Source organism: Bufo gargarizans, chromosome 4 (genome assembly GCF_014858855.1).
Source record: "Bufo gargarizans isolate SCDJY-AF-19 chromosome 4, ASM1485885v1, whole genome shotgun sequence".
NCBI lineage: Eukaryota > Metazoa > Chordata > Amphibia > Anura > Bufonidae > Bufo > Bufo gargarizans.
Window position 1 is genome coordinate 389,864,766 of NC_058083.1, and position 20,465 is coordinate 389,885,230.

The following is a 20,465-nucleotide window of genomic DNA, read 5'->3' on the forward strand; positions in this document are numbered from 1 at the left end:
AGATTCAGTGCAGTCTGTAGGCAATATGTTTATAGAGCAGAAGGAGCTAAGCAGATTGATATAGCCCTCAGTCTAAGGGTCCATTCACATGACCATATCCATTTTGTGGTCCGCAGATTGCATATCCACAATACACAGATACCTGCTGTGTGCATCTCATGTTTTGCGCTCTCGCACATTCTGCCTGATGTTAAAAATGCCTATTCTTGTCCACAAAACGGTCAAGAATAGGACCTACTCTGTTTTTTGTGGGGCTGCAGGACAGACCTATGAATGGACCATCAATTTGTCCATATCTGATAGGGCTCTTGAATAGCAAATATTATCAGTCACTGATAACACCTCCCACTGGGGCTACTGAGCTCAGAAAGAGCAGAGATGTAAATGTATAAAATACAAATTTTACTGAATCTTTTCTGCTCAGCTTCTCCTGTACTGCGTTTTGTGGCAACAGGTCCTCTTTAAGGATGCAGGTTATGGAATGTGAATGGCTGGAGACAAGCTGCTTGGTCTTTGAAAGAGTGACTGTCAACCCTTCTGACTTTATCTACTTCAGCAAACACTTGTGTTCTTCACTAAATAACAATTCTGGAATATCTTCTCTTCGAAATCTATATTGTGTTGTTCCTCTATTAATTCTCCTAGAAATATGTGAATACATTGACAACTGGGTGCATTGTCCAGCCAGTGGTAACAGTGCCAGGCTGTTCTTAAATATTAAGGACGGATAACGGAGAAATATGTGTGCTGTATCCACCAGACCTAAAGGGGTTTTCTCACCTCAAACATTGGTGGCATATAGCTAGGATACGGGACCCACACCTATCTCTAGATCAGAGCTCCCAAAGTGAACAAGAGCGCACTGTGCATGCGCTGGCTTAGCTATTTCCGGCAGTTCCATAGAAGTGAAAGGAGCGGTGTGCCCTCCTTTCCTTTCTATGGGACTTCTGAAAATAGCCAAGCATGCCGCTCGGCAACACTCCCATAGACATTAATGGAAGGCTTTCACGTTTGTGCCGTGCCCTCTCCTTCACTTTGGGCCCTGTGTTCTAGACATAGGTGCGGGTCCCAAAGCTGGGACCCAACCAATCTGACATTGGGGGCATATCGCTAGGATATCCACCAATGTTTGAGGAAAGATAACCTCTTTAGAACACTGGGAAAGGTCCTACTAAAGGGTTGTGTTCATGTGACAATGAGAAATGAGTGAATTTCAGATTATGAAATTCGTTCACGCTTTGTTTGGTGGTAAAAGCAGAATTGCGTTATGGATTCCATTACCACCGACCATAACGCAGTTCTATGACGTCATCCCCTGCATAACGGAAACGGGACGGATCTGTTTTGCAGCCCATAGACTTCTATTCTGACGAAATGAATTGCCTCTAAAGGCATTCCGTCATAGAATTACGTTATGGTCCGTTTTAACGGAATCCATAATGTAATTCTGCTTTTACCACCAAACGAAGCGTGAACGAATTTCATAACCTGAAATTCGCTCATCTCTATTGACAATCTATTTTTGAGGTCCTAACTGTATTTTTTTTTTTTATGTTTCTATCTTGTCATGAACAGACGATACGTGTCCAACAGCACCCTGTTTAGGAAACTTTTAGATGCGTCAAAAAGACTTTCAGAAATGCGCTGGGCCCTTGGTGGGAATGCCCCAGTTATGGCTAATCGCTTAGCTGCTGAAGGATGTGACGTCCTTCTTGGGGGCCGTCTGAGTACAGAAGAAATTAGCGTGTTGTCGGACCGCATCACAGGTAAGATCATCCGGTAATTAATAATTCACTGCGTTATAAGCCCACAGTGATAATTGTCCAGAATAGAATATTGGGCCTATTAAAAAATGGATAAATATGACAAATATGTGACTGGAGCCAGAATGCTCACCTTTCATCACAATTTTTTAAATTTAGGTCCAAAATTCTGTACTGATTAATTTTAGAATATATAATTCTGTGGCACCTGGATCCTTACATACACTGTGTCTTCTATTAGGGGAAACAAAGATGAACCATGGGACTTCAGCAGGCCTGATCCTTTTTTTCCTCTTGGAAATAAACCGCTTTCTTGCATTCTCCATGTAATAACAATTCTGGAGCATCTTTTCTTATGACTCTATGATGTGCTCTTCCTTTATTATTCCTGCTAGTAGTTAGCCATGAATTAATAGGAGTTTGCAGTGAAGGCCCATCATTATGTTACCAGTTGGGGGATGTGATTGGAAAGTAGCAGGCTATGGGAATTAGCGCCAGGGTCTTTTTATGTTATGTCCGGCCACGTTTCAGTACAGTACAGTGTGTGACAATGAAAGTTTATTTTTGGGCTACACGACCACGCCGAGTTCGTGGATGTGGTGGGGATCGGCAAAACACGGATGCGTTTTTTGGTTTTGTTTTTTCGCAGGGCCATAGAACGGAGCAACGGATGCGGACAGCACATGGAGAGCTGTCTGAATCTTCTGTGGCCCCATTGAAGTGAATGTGTCCGCATTCGAGACGCAAAAAATGCGGCTTGGATGCGGAACCGAACAACGGTCGTGTGACTGAGGCCTTACTCTAAAGTTTTTTTTTTTTTTTCTAGCTACTGGCTAAAGTTGGTCATACACGTTAGATTGCTGTAGTTTTACTGAAAAGGTTTTCTCCCAAGCCACCCATACGTGCATGTGCTCTCGGCAGGGAGATGGGAGTAAGTCGCTGCCAAACACCAGTGTTGCCGGCTTATCTCCTATAAGAACAAAGTGATCAGACATGTTGAACTCAAACATGCCCAAACCATCTTTCCCCTACCGTCTTCCTTTGTGGTAGAGTCGCTGCTCGCTACACCCCTGTGGTGGTTAGATGGACGTCTGGAACTTCTAAAATATACAGGTTCAACCTTCATCCTTGTGATACATATTTTTGGCTGGCCATACAATGGTAACTGCTGCTGCCTCCTTCGGGCCCTTGCTGCGAGACTGGTCACATGACCAAGCTGCCGGTTGCAAGAATTGTTTTCTTTTTCGTTGCTGTTTTCACAACAATCAAAGTGTGACTGGGACCTGATGTCACTTCTACTGTTGCAATAGACCATATGTCACCCATTATATTTCATTGGGCATACTTCAAAACAACACGTCCACTGCAAAATATAGTGCCCTGTAATTTTTAAAATATTTTTCCTCCTCATGTGCCGAAATATTTTTATTGCTGTACTTTGGTTTGGGTTCTCAGTGCAGGATCGGCAACAAAAATACCATGTGTGAACTGTCTTGGCATCTTTTGGGTGTTAATTGCTTCTCTTATTTGCAGTGGCTGGTGAGCCTATAACAGAGGCTGACATTCATCTCATAATGGAATATCCAACTGGATCTAAATGGGGAAAACACGTCTCGCGTCGTGCCAACAGGTGACCACATGCCACATTTATGCGAACTACAAAATTGCTATTGGTGTAGAAGTAACAGTGCATAGTTATAGGGGGTGTAGAGGTAGCAGTCGCTACCGGGCCCAGGAGCCTGAGGGGGGCCCAAAGACCCTTGTGTCGCATGAGACACTGTATAATAGAAAGTGCATGCTGGTCAATTTACCCCTCTGACTGGAGGGGAGGGGTTGGGTCAAGAATTAGGCATGGGGGGGCTTTCAATTTTTGCCTTGGGCTACTTTTACACTATAGCAGACCTATTAAAATCCAGATATTCTTATGTAACCCCAGTGGATACTGTGATGGCTAACCTCCGGCACTCCAGCTGTGGTAAAACTACAACTCCAAGATGTACACTTGCTTGGCTGTTCTCAGAACTCCATAGAAATGAATGGAGCATGCTGGGAGTCGTAGTTTCACCACAGCTGGAGTGCCGGAAGTTAGCCATCACTGTGCGGCATGTTCAGATACAGTCACTAAAGGGACATTCTCTATAAAGAATTAAATTGAAGGCATTTGAATCCATCCAGGTATTTGACTTGTCATAATTTGTTTTTCATAGGTACATAGTGCACAGTGATTCACACAACCCAATGCTTGATTCTCTGGAAGATTTTAAGTACCAACTGGAAGATTTTAAGCCAGATGTCCTTGTGATTGGAGGGTTACAGATGATGGACAGTTTTCCCTTTAAACCAGGTGAGGTCACTCAGGTTGTGAAACTGATGGATTACGTAATAATGTACAATAATCTGGTTTGTTTATTTAAAGTGTAAAGGAGCACAAAGACGCCATGCCCAAAAATATCATAAACATATCCTCAGTATATTGAATAAATAATCAAACACATGATAAAAATACAGTGTTTTGTCCCTTTTTTTGCTGTCATGTAGCTGTAGGTTTGGTTCTAGTGAACTTTTGTTTAACTTTTTTTAAATGTCCCAAATGCCCTAAACTTTTTTTCTTATATATTGTACTTTATCGATGTTTGACTTTTTACTAAAGAAATTTCCACCTGAAGCCCTGATTTCAACCGCTCTTAAAATTCACCATATTTGCATATCATTGACTTGTCAGCAGTGTATGGAGTACAGACTCTGCATTGTATCAATGGGACTACAGAGTATGGGCAGGAGCACACATTGCTGCTCCTATCTGTGCCCCCCGAGGTTTACTAAATGCTGGCATAGCACATGGGTACTCTGTAACTCTGTATCTGAGCGGGCTCCTGCCTGTGGCGGCTTCACTAAGCTAAAAGTTCTGCATAGCTATTGATATGGTCCGCACTGTATGTGCGAGAGTAGTGACTTTGAAGTGCAGTGGAAATTTCTTTAGTAAATAGTCAAAATCAATTAATAAAGTATATTAGAAAAACATTTTTAAATCATTTGGGACAAAAAAAAAGTTGAATAAAAGTTTATTTATTCTTTTAAAATGATGTGTTGTGCGTTTTATTTAAAGGGACTCTGTCAGCACTTTTGACCATGCAAAACTGCTGACAGGACGAGGCAGGAGCTGAAAAGAGCAAGACAAACATATCTTTTGTGGAGCTTTTCTCATCAGGAGTAGTGTGAATATGAACTGTTTTGGACTAGGGTGCCTAGGGATCACCAGTAATATTAATTCTGGGGTCCCACTGTGCAGCTAAATGCAACTGTTGCTGGCCAACACAGTGGCATCAAGACGTTACAAGATGATTGATGACAAGGACCCTTGCAGTGACTTCAAGAGGGCAGGTCCCATGGGGAAAGAGGATAATGGCTGGCTTGACTCTGTACTTAGAAGTAATCTCAGCCATTAGATGCATTTATAATATTTAGTGGGTAGTCCACTAAATAATCTACCAAGTTTTTTTTTTTATATGAACTTAGCCAGCGCACAGCATGTCAACCAGCCTATCTAGTGCAGTCAGTCTACTGTATCATTTGTGCTGGGGGTGTGGGGCTAGAGGCCCACTGGGGGAATTCTCCTGCGGGCCTGAATACTAATTTATTGCTCTTGCAAGTACCCAGGAGGCGGAGCTTCAGTATGACGTTCTAACTGCATTGAACTACTTTACAGCCCCTCCCCTCTGCTCTGAGTAACAGCTGTAGCATCATACCAGAAAACGACATCTGTAAAGCAGAGGGGCGGGACTGTGAATCAGCTCAGAGCTGAATAAAACTTCATGTACACTGCTCCTGATGAGAAAAGCACCACAAATGGTATGTTTGTGCTGCTCTCCCCAGCCCCTATCTAGTGCTATCAGCAGTTTAGCATGGTCTAAACTGCTCACATACTCCCTTTTTAAAGGGGATGTCTAGCCGATAAATTTTGAAGGGGGGGGGGGGGGGGAGTATTCGAATGGGTTAAAAATAATCAACTCTTCAGTCGCCTCCTTCTGTTCCGATGGTTCCTGGGTCCCTGGCTGATCTCGACACCTGAAATGTGACCACTCAGCCAGTCACTGGACACACACGTTTTACAAAGTCATTGGCTGAGCGGTCACATTTTCATGTTGAGGGAGATGAGAAAGTAGAGACCACTAGGGGACCCAGAAAGTGTCAGGATGGTAGTGGTGGTATATCAGGGAGGCATCATTTTTTTTTTTTTTTTTTTTTTTTGGGGGGGGGGGGGGGATTTCCAAGCCATTCATGCTGCTTAAAAAAACATTTGTACTGCATAAGGAACCCCTTGCAGCCACCATGTAAGGGTCCATTCACACGTCTGTTGTTTGTTTCCTGATCTGTTCCATTTTTTGCTGAACAGATCTGGACCAGATCTGGACCCATTCATTTTCAATGGGTCCTAACAGCACAATGTCAGATTTTTTTTTCAGGACCCATTGAAAATGAATGGGTCCAGATCTGGTCCAGATCTGTTCAGCAAAAAACGGAACAGATCAAGAAAGAAACAACAGACGTGTGAATGGACCCTAAGGCCCCTTTCACACGGGCGAGTTTTCAGTGCGTTGCGATCCGTGCGGCGAACGTATGGCACCCGCACTAAATCCTGACCCATTCATTTCTATGGGGCTGTGCACATGAGCGATGTTTTTAACGCATCACTTGTGCGTTCAGTTGAAATCGCAGCATGCTCTATATTGTCCGATTTTTGACGTGACGCAGGCCCTATAGAAGTGAATGGGGTGCGTGAAAATCGGATGGCATCCGCAAGCAAGTATGGATGCCGTGCGAGTTGCACGCACGGTTGCTAGGAGACCATCGGGATGGAGACCCGATCATTATTATTTTCCCTTATAACATGGTTATAAGGGAAAATAATAGCATTCTGAATACAGAATGCATAGTAAACCAGCGCTAGAGGGGTTAAAAAAATTAAATAAATAATTTAACTCACCTTAGTCCACTTGCTCGCGAAGCCCGGCATCTCCTTCTGTATCCTCTGCTGATGAACAGGACCTGGGGTGAGCTGCTCCATTAAATAGAGCTTAAGGACCTTCGATGACGCCACTCCGGTCATCACATGGTCTTTTACCATGGTGAATCACCATGGTAAAAGATCATGTGACGTACCATGTGATGACCGGAGTGACGTCATCGAAGGTCCTTAACCTGTATTTAATGGAGCAGCTCACCCCAGGTCCTGTTCATCAGCAGAGGATACAGAAGGAGATGCCGGGCTTCGCGAGCAAGTGGACTAAGGTGAGTTAAATTATTTATTTATTTATTTTTAACCCCTCTAGCGCTGGTTTACTATGCATTCTGTATTCAAAATGCTATTATTTTCCCTTATAACCATGTTATAAGGGAAAATAATACAATCTTCAGAACATCAATCCCAAGCCCGAACTTCTATGAAGAAGTTCGGGTTTGGGTACCAAACATGCGCGATTTTTCTCACGCGAGTGCAACGCATGACAATGTTTTGCACTCGCGCGGGAAAATCGCGCATTTTCCCGCAACGCACCCGGCTCTTTTCCGGGCAAAAAAACTGACGCCCGTGTGAAAGAGGCCTAACAGTGTGAGAAAAAACAATAGTGCCACTAAGCAGGTAATTTAATGCAGTAAGGGGAAAGGCCAATATTTTTAAATAGCTGTACAAACATACTGTGTGTGCTTTTCCAACATTGTGATATATTTTCTTATGCAGTTCGTTCCCAGAATAGCAATCTTTTTTTTTTTTTTTTTTTTTGGGTGGTTTGTTTGTATTTCTTTGTCTAGATAGATATACATATATAAATAGATCGCTCTCTATATCCATCTATATCTAATGTCTGTTTTATAAATCTATAGATAACCTACAGGGAGTGCAGAATTATTAGGCAAGTTGTATTTTTGAGGATTAATTTTATTATTGAACAACAACCATGTTCTCAATGAACCCAAAAAACTCATTAATATCAAAGCTGAATATTTTTGGAAGTAGTTTTTAGTTTGTTTTTAGTTTTAGCTATTTTAGGGGGATATCTGTGTGTGCAGGTGACTATTACTGTGCATAATTATTAGGCAACTTAACAAAAAACAAATATATACCCATTTCAATTATTTATTTTTACCAGTGAAACCAATATAACATCTCAACATTCACAAATATCCATTTCTGACATTCAAAAACAAATCGGTGACCAATATAGCCACCTTTCTTTGAAAGGACACTCAAAAGCCTGCCATCCATGGATTCTGTCAGTGTTTTGATCTGTTCACCATCAACATTGCGTGCAGCAGCAACCACAGCCTCCCAGACACTGTTCAGAGAGGTGGACTGTTTTCCCTCCTTGTAAATCTCACATTTGATGATGGACCACAGGTTCTCAATGGGGTTCAGATCAGGTGAACAAGGAGGCCATGTCATTAGATTTTCTTATTTTATACCCTTTCTTGCCAGCCACAATGTGGAGTACTTGGACGCGTGTGATGAAGCATTGTCCTGCATGAAAATCATGTTTTTCTTGAAGGATGCAGACTTCTTCCTGTACCACTGCTTGAAGAAGGTGTCTTCCAGAAACTGGCAGTAGGACTGGGAGTTGAGCTTGACTCCATCCTCAACCCGAAAAGGCCCCACAAGCTCATCTTTGATGATACCAGCCCAAACCAGTACTCCACCTCCACCTTGCTGGCGTCTGAGTCGGACTGGAGCTCTCTGCCCTTTACCAATCCAGCCACGGGCCCATCCATCTGGCCCATCAAGACTCGCTCTCCTTTCATCAGTCCATAAAACCTTAGAAAAATCAGTCTTGAGATATTTCTTGGCCCAGTCTTGACGTTTCAGCTTGTGTGTCTTGTTCAGTGGTGGTCGTCTTTCAGCCTTTCTTACCTTGGCCATGTCTCTGAGTATTGCACACCTTGTGCTTTTGGGCACTCCAGTGATGTTGCAGCTCTGAAATATGGCCAAACTGGTGGCAAGTAGCATCTTGGCAGCTGCACACTTGACTTTTCTCAGTTCATGGGCAGTTATTTTGCGCCTTGGTTTTTCCACATGCTTCTTGCGACCCTGTTGACTATTTTGAATGAAACGCTTGATTGTTCGATGATCACACTTCAGAAGCTTTGCCATTTTAAGAGTGCTGCATCCCTCTGCAAGATATCTCACTATTTTTGACTTTTCTGAGCCTGTCAAGTCCTTCTTTTGACCCATTTTGCCAAAGAAAAGGAAGTTGCCTAATAATTATGCACACCTGATATAGGGTGTTGATGTCATTAGACCACACCCCTTCTCATTACAGAGATGCACATCACCTAATATGCTTAATTGGTAGTAGGCTTTCAAGCCTATACAGCTTGGAGTAAGACAACATGCATAAAGAGGATGATGTGGTCAAAATACTAATTTGCCTAATAATTCTGCACTCCCTGTATTTCTGTTTTTCCTCGCACAGGTCAGCGTGAAGCCCGGCTTAAAGCCCTTCAAGATATGCTATTGTCTATGGATCAGAAGATTGGTTGCCACTTCGAGATGGCTTCTTTTGTGGAACACGGTCTGATGAAGGATTTGCTAGAGTACATCATTCCTTACTCTGATTCCTTGGGTATGAATGAACAGGAGCTTCCCAATTTGCTAAGTCTTATTAAAGGAGGAAACATTACAGTGTTATCAGACCCTTACCCTCGCGTGGCCTCCATCCTGGACCAAATGCGGGAGCTTTATCAGCTACTCAGATCCCAAGAACCAAAAAAGGGTCAGAGGCCACTGACCCGACTACATGTCCACACTTTGGCTTTTCAAGCTATGATGGTGACCAAAGGATCCATGTGGAAGAACACAATGTCTGCTACAGCAAAGGCATCTCTGACAGCCAACAGGCATGTGTGTGGATCTGCCCGGATTGACACACGCAAGGCCAAACTTATCATGGATGACTCTTTCTCTGTCAGCCGTGAAGTGGGCAGTCAGAGGATACCCTTCAAAGAAAGTCGCCCAGTGTCTTGTTGGGAAGAAGAGACTTATGAGATCTGTCTGGCACCTGTTTTGGTCTGTACTGAAGTATTCCAAACTGCAGGTGGAGGAGATAATATCTCCGCTGCAGGACTTGTGTTGCAAATTTAAAGGTATTTTATGGGTACTCGATGACTGACCAACATTCCAGAACTGGATAGCTATATTTCCGATGCTGCGAAAAGGATACATTGACAGAAACTGACATGATCTGAGCCATATTGTTGTTTTATCTGTGTCCTTCAAGAACTCCTTGGTAGTTACCTCCCAAATAAGAGAAGTACGGGCAGTGTTTTTTTATTATTGCAGTTTACTCAATGTGGGCTACAAATCATTTTTCAATTAAAAATTCTCAGCAGTTTTTGTTCTACAGGGTTAAGGTTAAGTCTCAGTCTTTCTGCAGAGTATTTTGTGTTCAGTTTTACACTGAACTGTCAGGTTGCTACTCTGACGGCTCAATCTATAGTCTAAATTCCTGACAGCTAATGAGATGAGCACTATACTTTGAGCCATCAGAGCAGCAACCTGACAATTCATTGTGAAACTGAACGCAAGATACTCTGCAAATAGGCTGAAACTTAACCTGTAGAACAACTGCTGAAAAACTTTAATAAAGACCAATAGAAGAAAAAAATATTTGCAGTCCAAAATGAGTAAAATGCGATAGTAACAAATTGCCTCGACGCTGTCCTTGCCCTGTATCCTTCTCTATCCTCATTTCAGGATAAACTCATGCCTGCAGGAACATCAAAGGTCACCATTTGACCATGCTAAATGCAGGGATCTGGGATTTAATATTATTTGGAGTTCCTTAGGAAGTAATCAATGTGAACAGACCTTCCATGTTTTATGCATGTATGTCTTTGTTTTATTTCTTGAATTTTTGTTGTTTGTTTTTATGCTTCTGATATGCTATCTGTTTCTGCACTCCTTGCTCTTTCCATTTGCTATCTTTCCACTATATTCTGGACCAACTGTTTTATTCCTCTCATTTCCCATGTGAGGACCAAGATCTTACTTTTGACTAGCCTCACTCTTTACAAGCTAATTCAGACCCAAGGTGAAAGTCGCTTATCGATGGAGTTGTGTAATATTATAGTTTTATTTTGCATTTATTAATGTTTCAGTTCCAGTTTCCCGGGAATTAGAAGAGAATAGAAAAGAAATGCACCCCCTGTGTGTAAACAGTTTTTCGGAGAGTGCCCCTAATTTTCAGGGATCGTAACTCACCAGATCAGGTTTTGCACGCCATGCACAACACTGGAAAGCGTATGTGGAATAGCTTGTGCGTTATCGAAGCAGCTCCCTTTTGCAGCGGGCATCCAGAGTAGGTCCCGATAAGAGGTAAATTTAGGTAAAAAAATGGCAGTACTGACTAGGTCAGCCTGAAGAAGCCGACGGAGCATCGGTAAAATGCTAGCTAAACTTTAGATAAACGATCACTTTGTTTATGTCTAGTTTTATACTAAAATAAAGTGTGGTTAAATCTTAGCGCCCTGGTAGTACTGCCATTTTTTTTTACCTAAAGTTTCCCGGAAGAGGACCTTCAATCTAAATGATTCTTTGCCAGCAGATTTAGGGTTGTAGACAGACTACTCTGGTCTTTCAAAGGGGTTTTCCAGGATTTTTATATTGATCTGCTATCAGTGTCAGATCAGTGAGGGTCAGGACTATTGGGAAGTAGCTCCGTCGACTGTGTAGTGGCCAGAACTGGTTACTACAGAGCTGCTGTCATTGAAGTGAACAGGAACAGCACTGTAATAACCAGCTCTGTCCCCTGCACAGTGGACACCGCTGTGTAGTTTCAGCGATGGAGCTGCTCAGAAAACGCTGATGGGGTGCAGGGTGTTGGACCCCATCTATCAGATAGTGATGGGCTCTCCTGAAAATGGGCAATCAGTTTAAAAATCCTAGAAAACCCCCTTTAAGGAAAAAAGTTGAACAGTGAGTGTTTTTAACCCTGAAGTAATGTTTCCTTTAAGTAGAGGGACACTTTAAAATGTTGAGGACTTTGCAGTGCAAGTTCCCTGTGGTTTTATTTTATTTTATTTTTTTTAACCCATGCCATGTTTGCATGGACTTCAGTTGGGAAAGCTGTGGCATTTAAAATGTTCAGGGCACATAGGGGGAGATTTATCCAAACTGGTGTAAAGGAAAACTGACTTAGTTACCCATAGCAACCGATCAGATTGATCCTTTCATTTTCCAAAGAGGCTTTGAAAAATGAAAGGTAAAACCTGATTGGTTGTTATAGGTAACTAAGTCAGTTTCCCTTTACACCAGTTTTGCTCAATTTCCCTGATTTAGTTCTTACGTTACAGCTTTATATTGCTCTAATTCCTATACGTACATGATAAATTGGGCAAGGAATGTATTTCCCCTTAAAGGCTACATTTTAGGCCTCTTGCACACGACCCTATGCCCTCCGAGGCATATGGTCTGTGAGCGGGCCATATGTCCCAGAGCAGCATTGATCGTGCGCGTGGGAGTACACAGCATCATAGATTACAATGGTGCTGTGCACGTCAGGCCACCCCTGGGGCTTTCGTCCTGCACTCATAAGATCATATAAGTGCGGGACAATAGCCCCACAGGTGGCCCGACGTGCACAGCATCATGGTAATCTATGATGCTGTGTACGCGCGCACGATCAATGCCACTCCGGGACATATGGCTCGCTCACGAGACCGTATGTCTCGGAGGGCATACGGTCGTGTGCAAGAGGCCTTAATAGTAGAATCAATAGTGTCATCCTTTTACTTGTTCAGATGATGCAAATCAAGCTAATTGGACTCCACTTTGGATCTGCTCACCTTTTTGTAATCACTACTTTTCCTACTACTGACTCCGTTTTGGTACCACAGTACCGTTACTGGCTTGGCTTGCTGGCAAACTCCGCAGATTAAGTACCAGGTACTATTTTCAGCTTTGGCCCAGTGGACAAACAAACAAAAAAAAAACTGAGTTGGGTAAAGTTGAGCTGAATCCATATAGTGGGCAAAAAGGGCGTAAAAGAGGCCATACACCATCTAAAGTTGATCAAAATTGATCATTTCAGCTAACACGTTTGTTGATTGTTGGATTTTACCAACAATCGTTTTAGCCGACCGATGATAGACCATTATTCTTTGAATAGAAGTCAGTTGTGTTTCAAATTTTCATCCGGTAATCAGACACAGGATCTTTCATTCAATGAAGATCTTTTATTGAAAGAATGCTCCCCGATCTTTCATCCATCACTCTGTTTTAATGAACTTGTATGGGCAGTATGATCTAAAATGTGTATGGTCATGTCTGTGAAAGCTGGTTCACCAGATGATTGGTCAACCTACTTTCTAATGTGTATGGTCACCTTAAGTTCTATAGTCATTCAGTGCCAGGGATTACAGCACTGATTTATTAGGCTACGTCCAACTGCCTACATACAGTGGCCGAGCCTGAAGTGTGGTGTATTTTGTGCCAAACTGTGTTGCATTTTTAGAGCAATTTGGCAGATCTCAACATAGGCTTACTTATGAAGCACATAAGCCGAAAAGAAGATTCCATTGTGCTTTTGCTGCAATGGGGGTGTGGCTTAAGATGCGCCATTTTGTACACCGTTTTCCACTGCCTGTCTAAGTTTACAGTCTGTTTTAGACAGGCTGGATATTAACATACATTCCCTAGAAGGACCATTCTCAAGTAATGCCCTCAGCAGCATCCTGTAGTCAGTTTCATAAGCTTTATTTGTCTTTGCTGTAAACCAATTCACAATTAAATGAAATGCCAACAATGCAAAAAAACTGACTGTTAAACATCTGATAGTAACGGCAATGTATTTTATGTGTAATTGTGGATAATAGTTTGTGTTTTACTGCAATGTTATTTTCTGAGAAGCTCAAAGAACTGTAATGAAATAAAGAAGTATTGCATAGATTCTGGATTCCATTAATGAAAATAAGTGGTGTTTTCAAGAAGTATGAAATATCCTTGGTGACTTGGATCTCCAGTGGATCTCCCAGGAGGGTGGTTGAGATGCTGATAGAACCTGTGGAGGACTCTGGTAGCCCTCATTCACACAGCACAATTTTACATCAGAATTTGTAAACCAAAAAGAAAGGGGTCGTGAAATCTTCCCTTTATGCACATGGTTGTGTCTGTATTTTTGTCCGCAAAATACTGATGCCTTCCACATTTTAGTTTCAAAAATCATTTATTTGAAATTATATGATTCAAAGATACTTTAGTAGGTTATTACAGTATGCATCAAAACTGCAATAATAGGCAAGAGCAGTAGGTTTTGTCAGAAAAAACAGAACAATAAATACAACTCGGATCAATCTATCATCAAAGACAGACAAGTATACAGAGTGATTGTACAGTATACAATTATCATATTATAGTGTGAAGGTGTATCTAAGGTCCACAGAAAATGTGGATGACAGCCAAGGTTCCCAGACCTTCTCAAAATTAGCTATCGTGTCAGACCTGATTGCTGTCAGTCGCTCACAAAGAAGCAACTTGTTAACCCTATCTATGACCACTTGAAGGCTAAGTGAAGGTGTGCGCCATTTGAAGGCAACGTGAATTCTCGCAGCTAGCAAAATGTATTGTGAATTTGGGTTTGGATAGCCCTGAAGGCCTGTCACCTAATAAGCAGTGTGGGATTGTAGCAGAATAATTACAGCCTAGGGTAGTGGCAATAAGGGAACAAATCTGATCCCAAAAGCGCTTCACCACTGTGCAGCTCCACCAAATGTGTAGCATCGTACCATTCGCATCACACCCTCTGAAGCATTTCGGAGAGACCTCTGGGTACATATGGTGTAGCTTGGACGGTACCATGTATGTCCTATGCAGAATTTTTATGGAGGTCTCAGCCAGCGTGACCTGCCAGGAGCCCTTCGTAAGCGTTTGGGAGCGCTGGAACTATGTGGAGATAGATTCTGTACCAAAGTCATTTTCCCATGCTAACATATAAGGAAGCTTTACCCCTTCTGGATGAACATCAAGAAATCCATATATTCTGGATAATAGTCCCTGCTTATATATGGAGTAAGCGATCGTTCTATCAAAAGGGGCAAAATCCAGTTTTTGGGTTGGTCCAACCAATGAACTTAGAAAGGAGAAAAGCCTATTAACATTGAAATGTTCTCCCGCAGGAGGGGAGTGTTTCCCTATAAAGTCGCTCTTGGATTCCAGTGTTCCCCCTCGCAGGAATTTATGTAGAAAGCATAGGTTCTTGCTAATCCACCATTGGAAGGGGCGGGTAATGTAAACCTGGGCAAAACAGTGGATTACTAAAAAATCGGGGTCAGTGGAGATGGTGTGGACTGTAACTTATATTTAAAACGCACTGACCTCCAGAGTATCAATGAGTAATGTGATAGAAGGGATGTGGTGGGGCGTGGCTAACTGCCGACATGAGCGCACGCACTTGAGCTCTGCTCCGTACCCCGATCTAAATCCTTCAGCATCCTGACATTCTGGCTGCACAGAAGGACGAGTGGCAGGTGCAGAGGAGGAAGAAAAGACCTGGGAGGACTGACATGGGTCCCAGCAAGGCACAATCTGCGGCTGAAAAGCTGAAAGAATATGTCCGGCAAGAGGCCCAAAATGGCGCCGCTGGTCCTGCTACGCCGCGGGCGGCGGTGACGAGAGGTCAGGCAGCGCTGCAGACGGAAGCGGAGGGAGTGGAGGAGCCGGAGGTGACGCTTAAGACTGTTTCTCATCAGCTCCTCACCGCGATTTCTACCTGCCAGACGTCCCTTACCTGTAAGATTGAGGAGGTAAAGGTGGATCTGGGCCTTCTCAGACAGGACGTGCAGCAGCTCAGAGAACGGGTGCGCCACACGGAGGACAGGGTCTCTGCTCTGGAGGACTTTACCAGGCCGCTAGCAGGCAGACTGCAGGCTGTGGAGAGGTCTGTTGGCCCATGGCAGCAAAAATGCGATGACCTCGAAAACAGGGCCAGGCGCAATAACGTCAGGATCCTGGGGCTACCTGAGAGAGCGGAAGGCTCAGACCCGGCTACTTTCCTGGAGCTCTGGTTCAAGGCACAGTTCCCTGGTGCGCCATTCTCCGGCGCCTACGCAGTTGAGCGAGCTCACCGGGTTCCCGCCAGACCTCCCCCCCCACCCCACCCGGGGCTCCCCCTAGGCCCCTGCTGGCGCGGCTGCTTAATTGGAAGGACAGAGATCTGATCTTAGGGCAAGCAAGAAACAAGCGGGATATTAAACATGAAGGCGCGAATATATCACTATTTCCTGATTTCTCAGCGGAGCTGCAAAAGAAGAGGGCCACCTTCATCTCTATCAAGCGGCGCCTCCGTGATATGAATCTGCAGTACTCCATGGCCTACCCGGCGCGCCTCAGAGTGGTAGATGGCGAGAAAATGGTCTTTTTTGTGGACCCTAAGGAGGCGGAAGAATGGATCTCCAAGAGGCCAAGCCGTCCAGATCCGCGCTGAGGACTCTATATTTTGGGACAACTACAGCCCTTCTGAGCGGTAACGTTGTGTTTCTATGGGCATCTAAGACTCTGGTGCCATAACTTGGTTTATGGAATTGCCCCATGTTGAGTTCAGCTGCGGACACGTTGCCTGCAGGGCATTCTTATGCATACGCTACTGGGACTGTGGTTGTCCGCCCTATCCCCTTGGTTATGCTCCTGATGTCTGTTTCCCCCCTCCTCCCTGTGTCCCCTTCCCCCCTTCTAGTCTTGATTTGTGCTATTTGTTATAACCAGAGATGTCTCATTGATATGGGGTTGAGCGGATACCTGCATAGGTTTTTCATCTTAATGCACTATGCAGGTCCCCGATACATCAGCCATGAAACGGGATGACAGAGATGTCACCGACTACAGAGTCACTTATTCAGTCGTTATCTTGTTATTAAGTTGTAAATGGTTTATACTGTTAAAGGCATGGTATGTGAGGCATGAGGTGGCACCACGTGGGGTGTGCATGAGATGGTCAGAGGTGGGCAGCCACGGTTCACGTGCAGGAAGATGGATGTATTGCATGGAGACTAGATCACTATATCTTCATGGCTGATCTCAAAGTTATGTCGTGGAATGTGAGGGGGCTGGGTAATCCGAAGAAGAGAATTTCTGTATTCTCCCATATCAGGCAGTTCAGCCCTCATATTCTGGGCTTGCAAGAAACTCATTTAACCCCAGAGACAGGCAACAGGATTAAAAAACCTTGGGTTCAATGGTCAATGAATGCGTATGGGTCTACACATTCTAGAGGGGTCGCTTTGCTGGTCCACAGGAACATCAGGTGGGAGGTTCAGCGCTCGGTTGCGGATCCTGAAGGCCAATACATCCTGGTGTATGCCTTCATTAACTGCGCCCCATACATTGTAATTAACATCTACAAACCCCCCCCCCCAGCTACTACAACCATATTCCAGGTGGTGATGGGCTTTGTGGCACAATATCCCAATGCCAAATTTATCTGCATGGGCGATTTTAACCTAGTAATGCATGAAGATCGGGACAGGTTCCGTTCTGGGGACAGAGTGGGTAGCTACACTCAGGGAGAAACCACTATCGCTAGAATTGCATCCGAGCTTGGGTGGCTAGATATGTGGAGACTGCGCAATCCCCTTCAGAGGGAGTACTCTTGCTTCACCCCCGCCAGGGGCGCACTATCCAGAATAGACTATATTTTTGGAAGCGCTGCTGTATACACGGATCTTGGTAGTATTGAATATGGTGCACAGGGACCCTCGGACCATGCCCCGGTTTTAGCTCAATTTACTCTATACAACGGCATTAGGCAGAGTGTAAAGATGCGTGTTCACCCCTTTTGGTTCTCTTTGTTGTCTTCTAATGATAGAGTCCCTGATCAGCTCCAGGTGTTCCTTGCAATGCAGGACGAGATGACGGATGGACTGTTGCTCTGGGAGACACTGAAGGCCTATCTGAGAGGGTGCCTTAAGTCATCTATTTCTTATATTAAAAAGGACTCTGCGCGTAAGGAATTAGAGCTACACTCTAATTGTAAGGCGGCTGAGAACTCCTTCAGGTCTGATCCCACGGATGCGAATAGGCAGGACTGGATGTTGAAAGGCAGGCTGTATATGACGCATCTCAGGGAAAAGAGCGAGCGCAAGCTATTCTTCTTGAAGCAACAGAACTTTGAACTGGGTAGCCAAGCTGGCAAACTACTGGCTCATGTTGTACGTAATAACAGCATGTCTCCCCCGATTATTAGGATAAAGGACGCAGCTGGGGTGGTGGTGGAATCAGTGGGGGATATTCTAAACAGATTTAAGGGCTTCTACCAGGATCTTTATAGTTCAGCGGCTCAATACTCCGCTCGAGAATTGAGGGCCTATCTGGATCAGGTCGCGCAGCCGCAACTTAGTGAGGAGGATAGGACTTTATTGGAGGCTGACATATCGCTGGAGGAAATTCAGATAGCCATGTCGGAGCTACCTACTGGGAAAGCACCTGGCCCTGACGGGATCCCAGTGGAGGTTTACAGGAAATATATTGAGCTCCTTAAACTTTATCAGGCGGCTCAGCAGAAGCGTAGACTACCGGATTCGATGTATGATGCCACCATAGTGGTGATTCTGAAGCCGGACAAGGACCCCTTGGTGTGTGGGTCGTACAGGCCGATATCACTCCTAAATTTGGATTATAAAATTCTTACAAGACTGATCGCCTCCAGACTGAACAAGGTGATAGCCACAGTTATACACAGAGACCAGTTGGGGTTCATACCGGGACGATCAACGTCTGATAATATCAGAAGGGCGCAGGTAGGAGTGGCGAGGGATAAGCACTGGGCCATGGCATCTCTAGACACTGCCAAGGCCTTTGACTCTGTGGAGTGGGTGTTCCTTTTAGAGGTGCTACGCTGCTTTGGTTTTGGCCCTAGGTTTATCGAATGGGTAGAAATTCTGTATCACCTCCCCAAAGCTAATATACTTGTAAATGGGTCGATGTCTGAATCCTTTAGCCTCCACAGGGGAACCAGACAGGGCTGCCCCCTGTCACCACTTTTGTTTGCCATAGCCCTTGAGCACCTTGCTTTGAGAACTCGGCAGGATCAGGTCTTTAAAGGGATCTCTATGGGCGACAGAACGGACAAGGTTGGACTTTATGCGGATGATCTCCTCCTTTTTATGGACGAGCCCGAGACGACACTCCCTAGAGCGATTGATATAATTGGCGAATTTGGAAGGTTCTCGGGCTTGCACATAAATTGGACGAAATCGGCACTCATGCCCTTGTGGTCGCACACGTGGCCCCCTCAGTATTGTAATCTGCCAGTTGTGGATTCCTTCAAATATTTAGGAATTGTTACCACCAAGGATCCCCAGTTGGCGTACTCCCTGAATATTGCTCCTCTGGAGACCCTGTTTATGGATAAATTTAGGACATGGCAGACCTTACCGCTCTCCATTATGGGTAGATTGAATCTAGTTAAGATGATACTTTTGCCCAAAGGGTTGTATCTGCTGGCGCATGCGTGCACCCCGGTACCGCAGGGCTTTTTTGCTCGCATCCATTCGTCAGTGGCTAAATTTGTGTGGGGGGAGTCCAGACGGAAGCTGTCTCTTCAGGTTCTTCAGAGGCCCAAGCTAGAAGGTGGCGCTGCTCTACCTGATTTCTTCCTTTATTACCTGGCCGGGCAGCTGAAATTCCTAACTCCTTGGGTTCAGCAGCTGGACTTGCCCAATGCAGAACACTATCTCAGGGAGCACTTGGGCCTTTCCTCTCTGTGGCCGGTTTTGGAAGGGCCACGTTTCATATCCATGCGCTTGCTCCCCATCCATAGAATGGCCCATCAGGTGTGGACAGCTGCGAAGTTGAGGTCGTTCAGAGACATTCCGGATGACATCCCCCTGTGAGACAATCCCATGTTTGCTCATTTGAAAGACTTGGAGGGAGCCAGATGGTGGAAGGTACAGGGTGTCAACAAGTTGAGCGATTTATACACTAACGGCAGCCTGTGCTCCTCCTCTCAACTGCAAGAAAAGTTTGAATTGCCTCGCTCCTTCCTTTTTAGATATTTACAATTAAGGCATGCGCTGGCGGCACAGTTTGGGTCGGGAGGTCGCAAAATTTCTAATTATCCCCTGATAGGTGTCCTTAGGTCGCAGGGACCGAGAGGTATCATCTCTGCTCTCTATACGCACCTGCTTAACAATCGGACACTGATGAACCCCCTTGCTGTTGAAGGGAAATGGAAAAACTCCATCCCCTCCCTATCAGCGGATGATTGGAATGAAGCACTGCTGTCTCCAACACGGGTCTCCCCGTCAGTCACTAACAGGTTGATTCAACTGTTTATTTTGCATAGAAGCTATCTTACACCTGTCCGATTGCATAAAATGGGCAGATTGTCACATAATAGGTGTCACAGGTGTCATCAGGACGGGGCAGACTTCTGGCATCTCATGTGGGACTGCTCGTACTTAAGGGGCTTCTGGGAAGCTGTGGTGGGGGTGCTATCTGCAATAGTTCCAAATGCAGTTCCGCTGTGCCCTAAGAGTTGCTTACTCGGCATCCTAGATGAGGAGGTTTGGGGTCATCATCATAGGATTCTTCTGAGCGAAACCCTATTCTTTGCCAGAAAAGCCGTTGCCCTGAGATGGATGGATGACAGAGCACCTACACTGGGTCAATGGAAAGCGCTGGTCAATCAGGCTGTAAGCATGGAAAAGGTTGTCTATATTCAC

General features: G+C 44.5%; 1 protein-coding gene across 1 annotated transcript in view; it reads left to right on the plus strand.

Moving 5' to 3' along the window:
* The window catches only part of LOC122934462 (ADP-dependent glucokinase-like), a 30,565-nt gene extending 19,433 nt beyond the window's left edge, over window positions 1-11,132 (plus strand). The window contains exons 3-6 of the mRNA XM_044289944.1: window positions 1,576-1,766; window positions 3,297-3,393; window positions 3,971-4,107; window positions 9,227-11,132. Of these exons, the coding sequence (XP_044145879.1) occupies window positions 1,576-1,766; window positions 3,297-3,393; window positions 3,971-4,107; window positions 9,227-9,894 (1,093 nt within the window). The 3' untranslated portion in view covers window positions 9,895-11,132. The remainder of the gene's footprint in view (window positions 1-1,575; window positions 1,767-3,296; window positions 3,394-3,970; window positions 4,108-9,226) is intronic.
* Window positions 11,133-20,465: the final 9,333 nt, after the last annotated feature.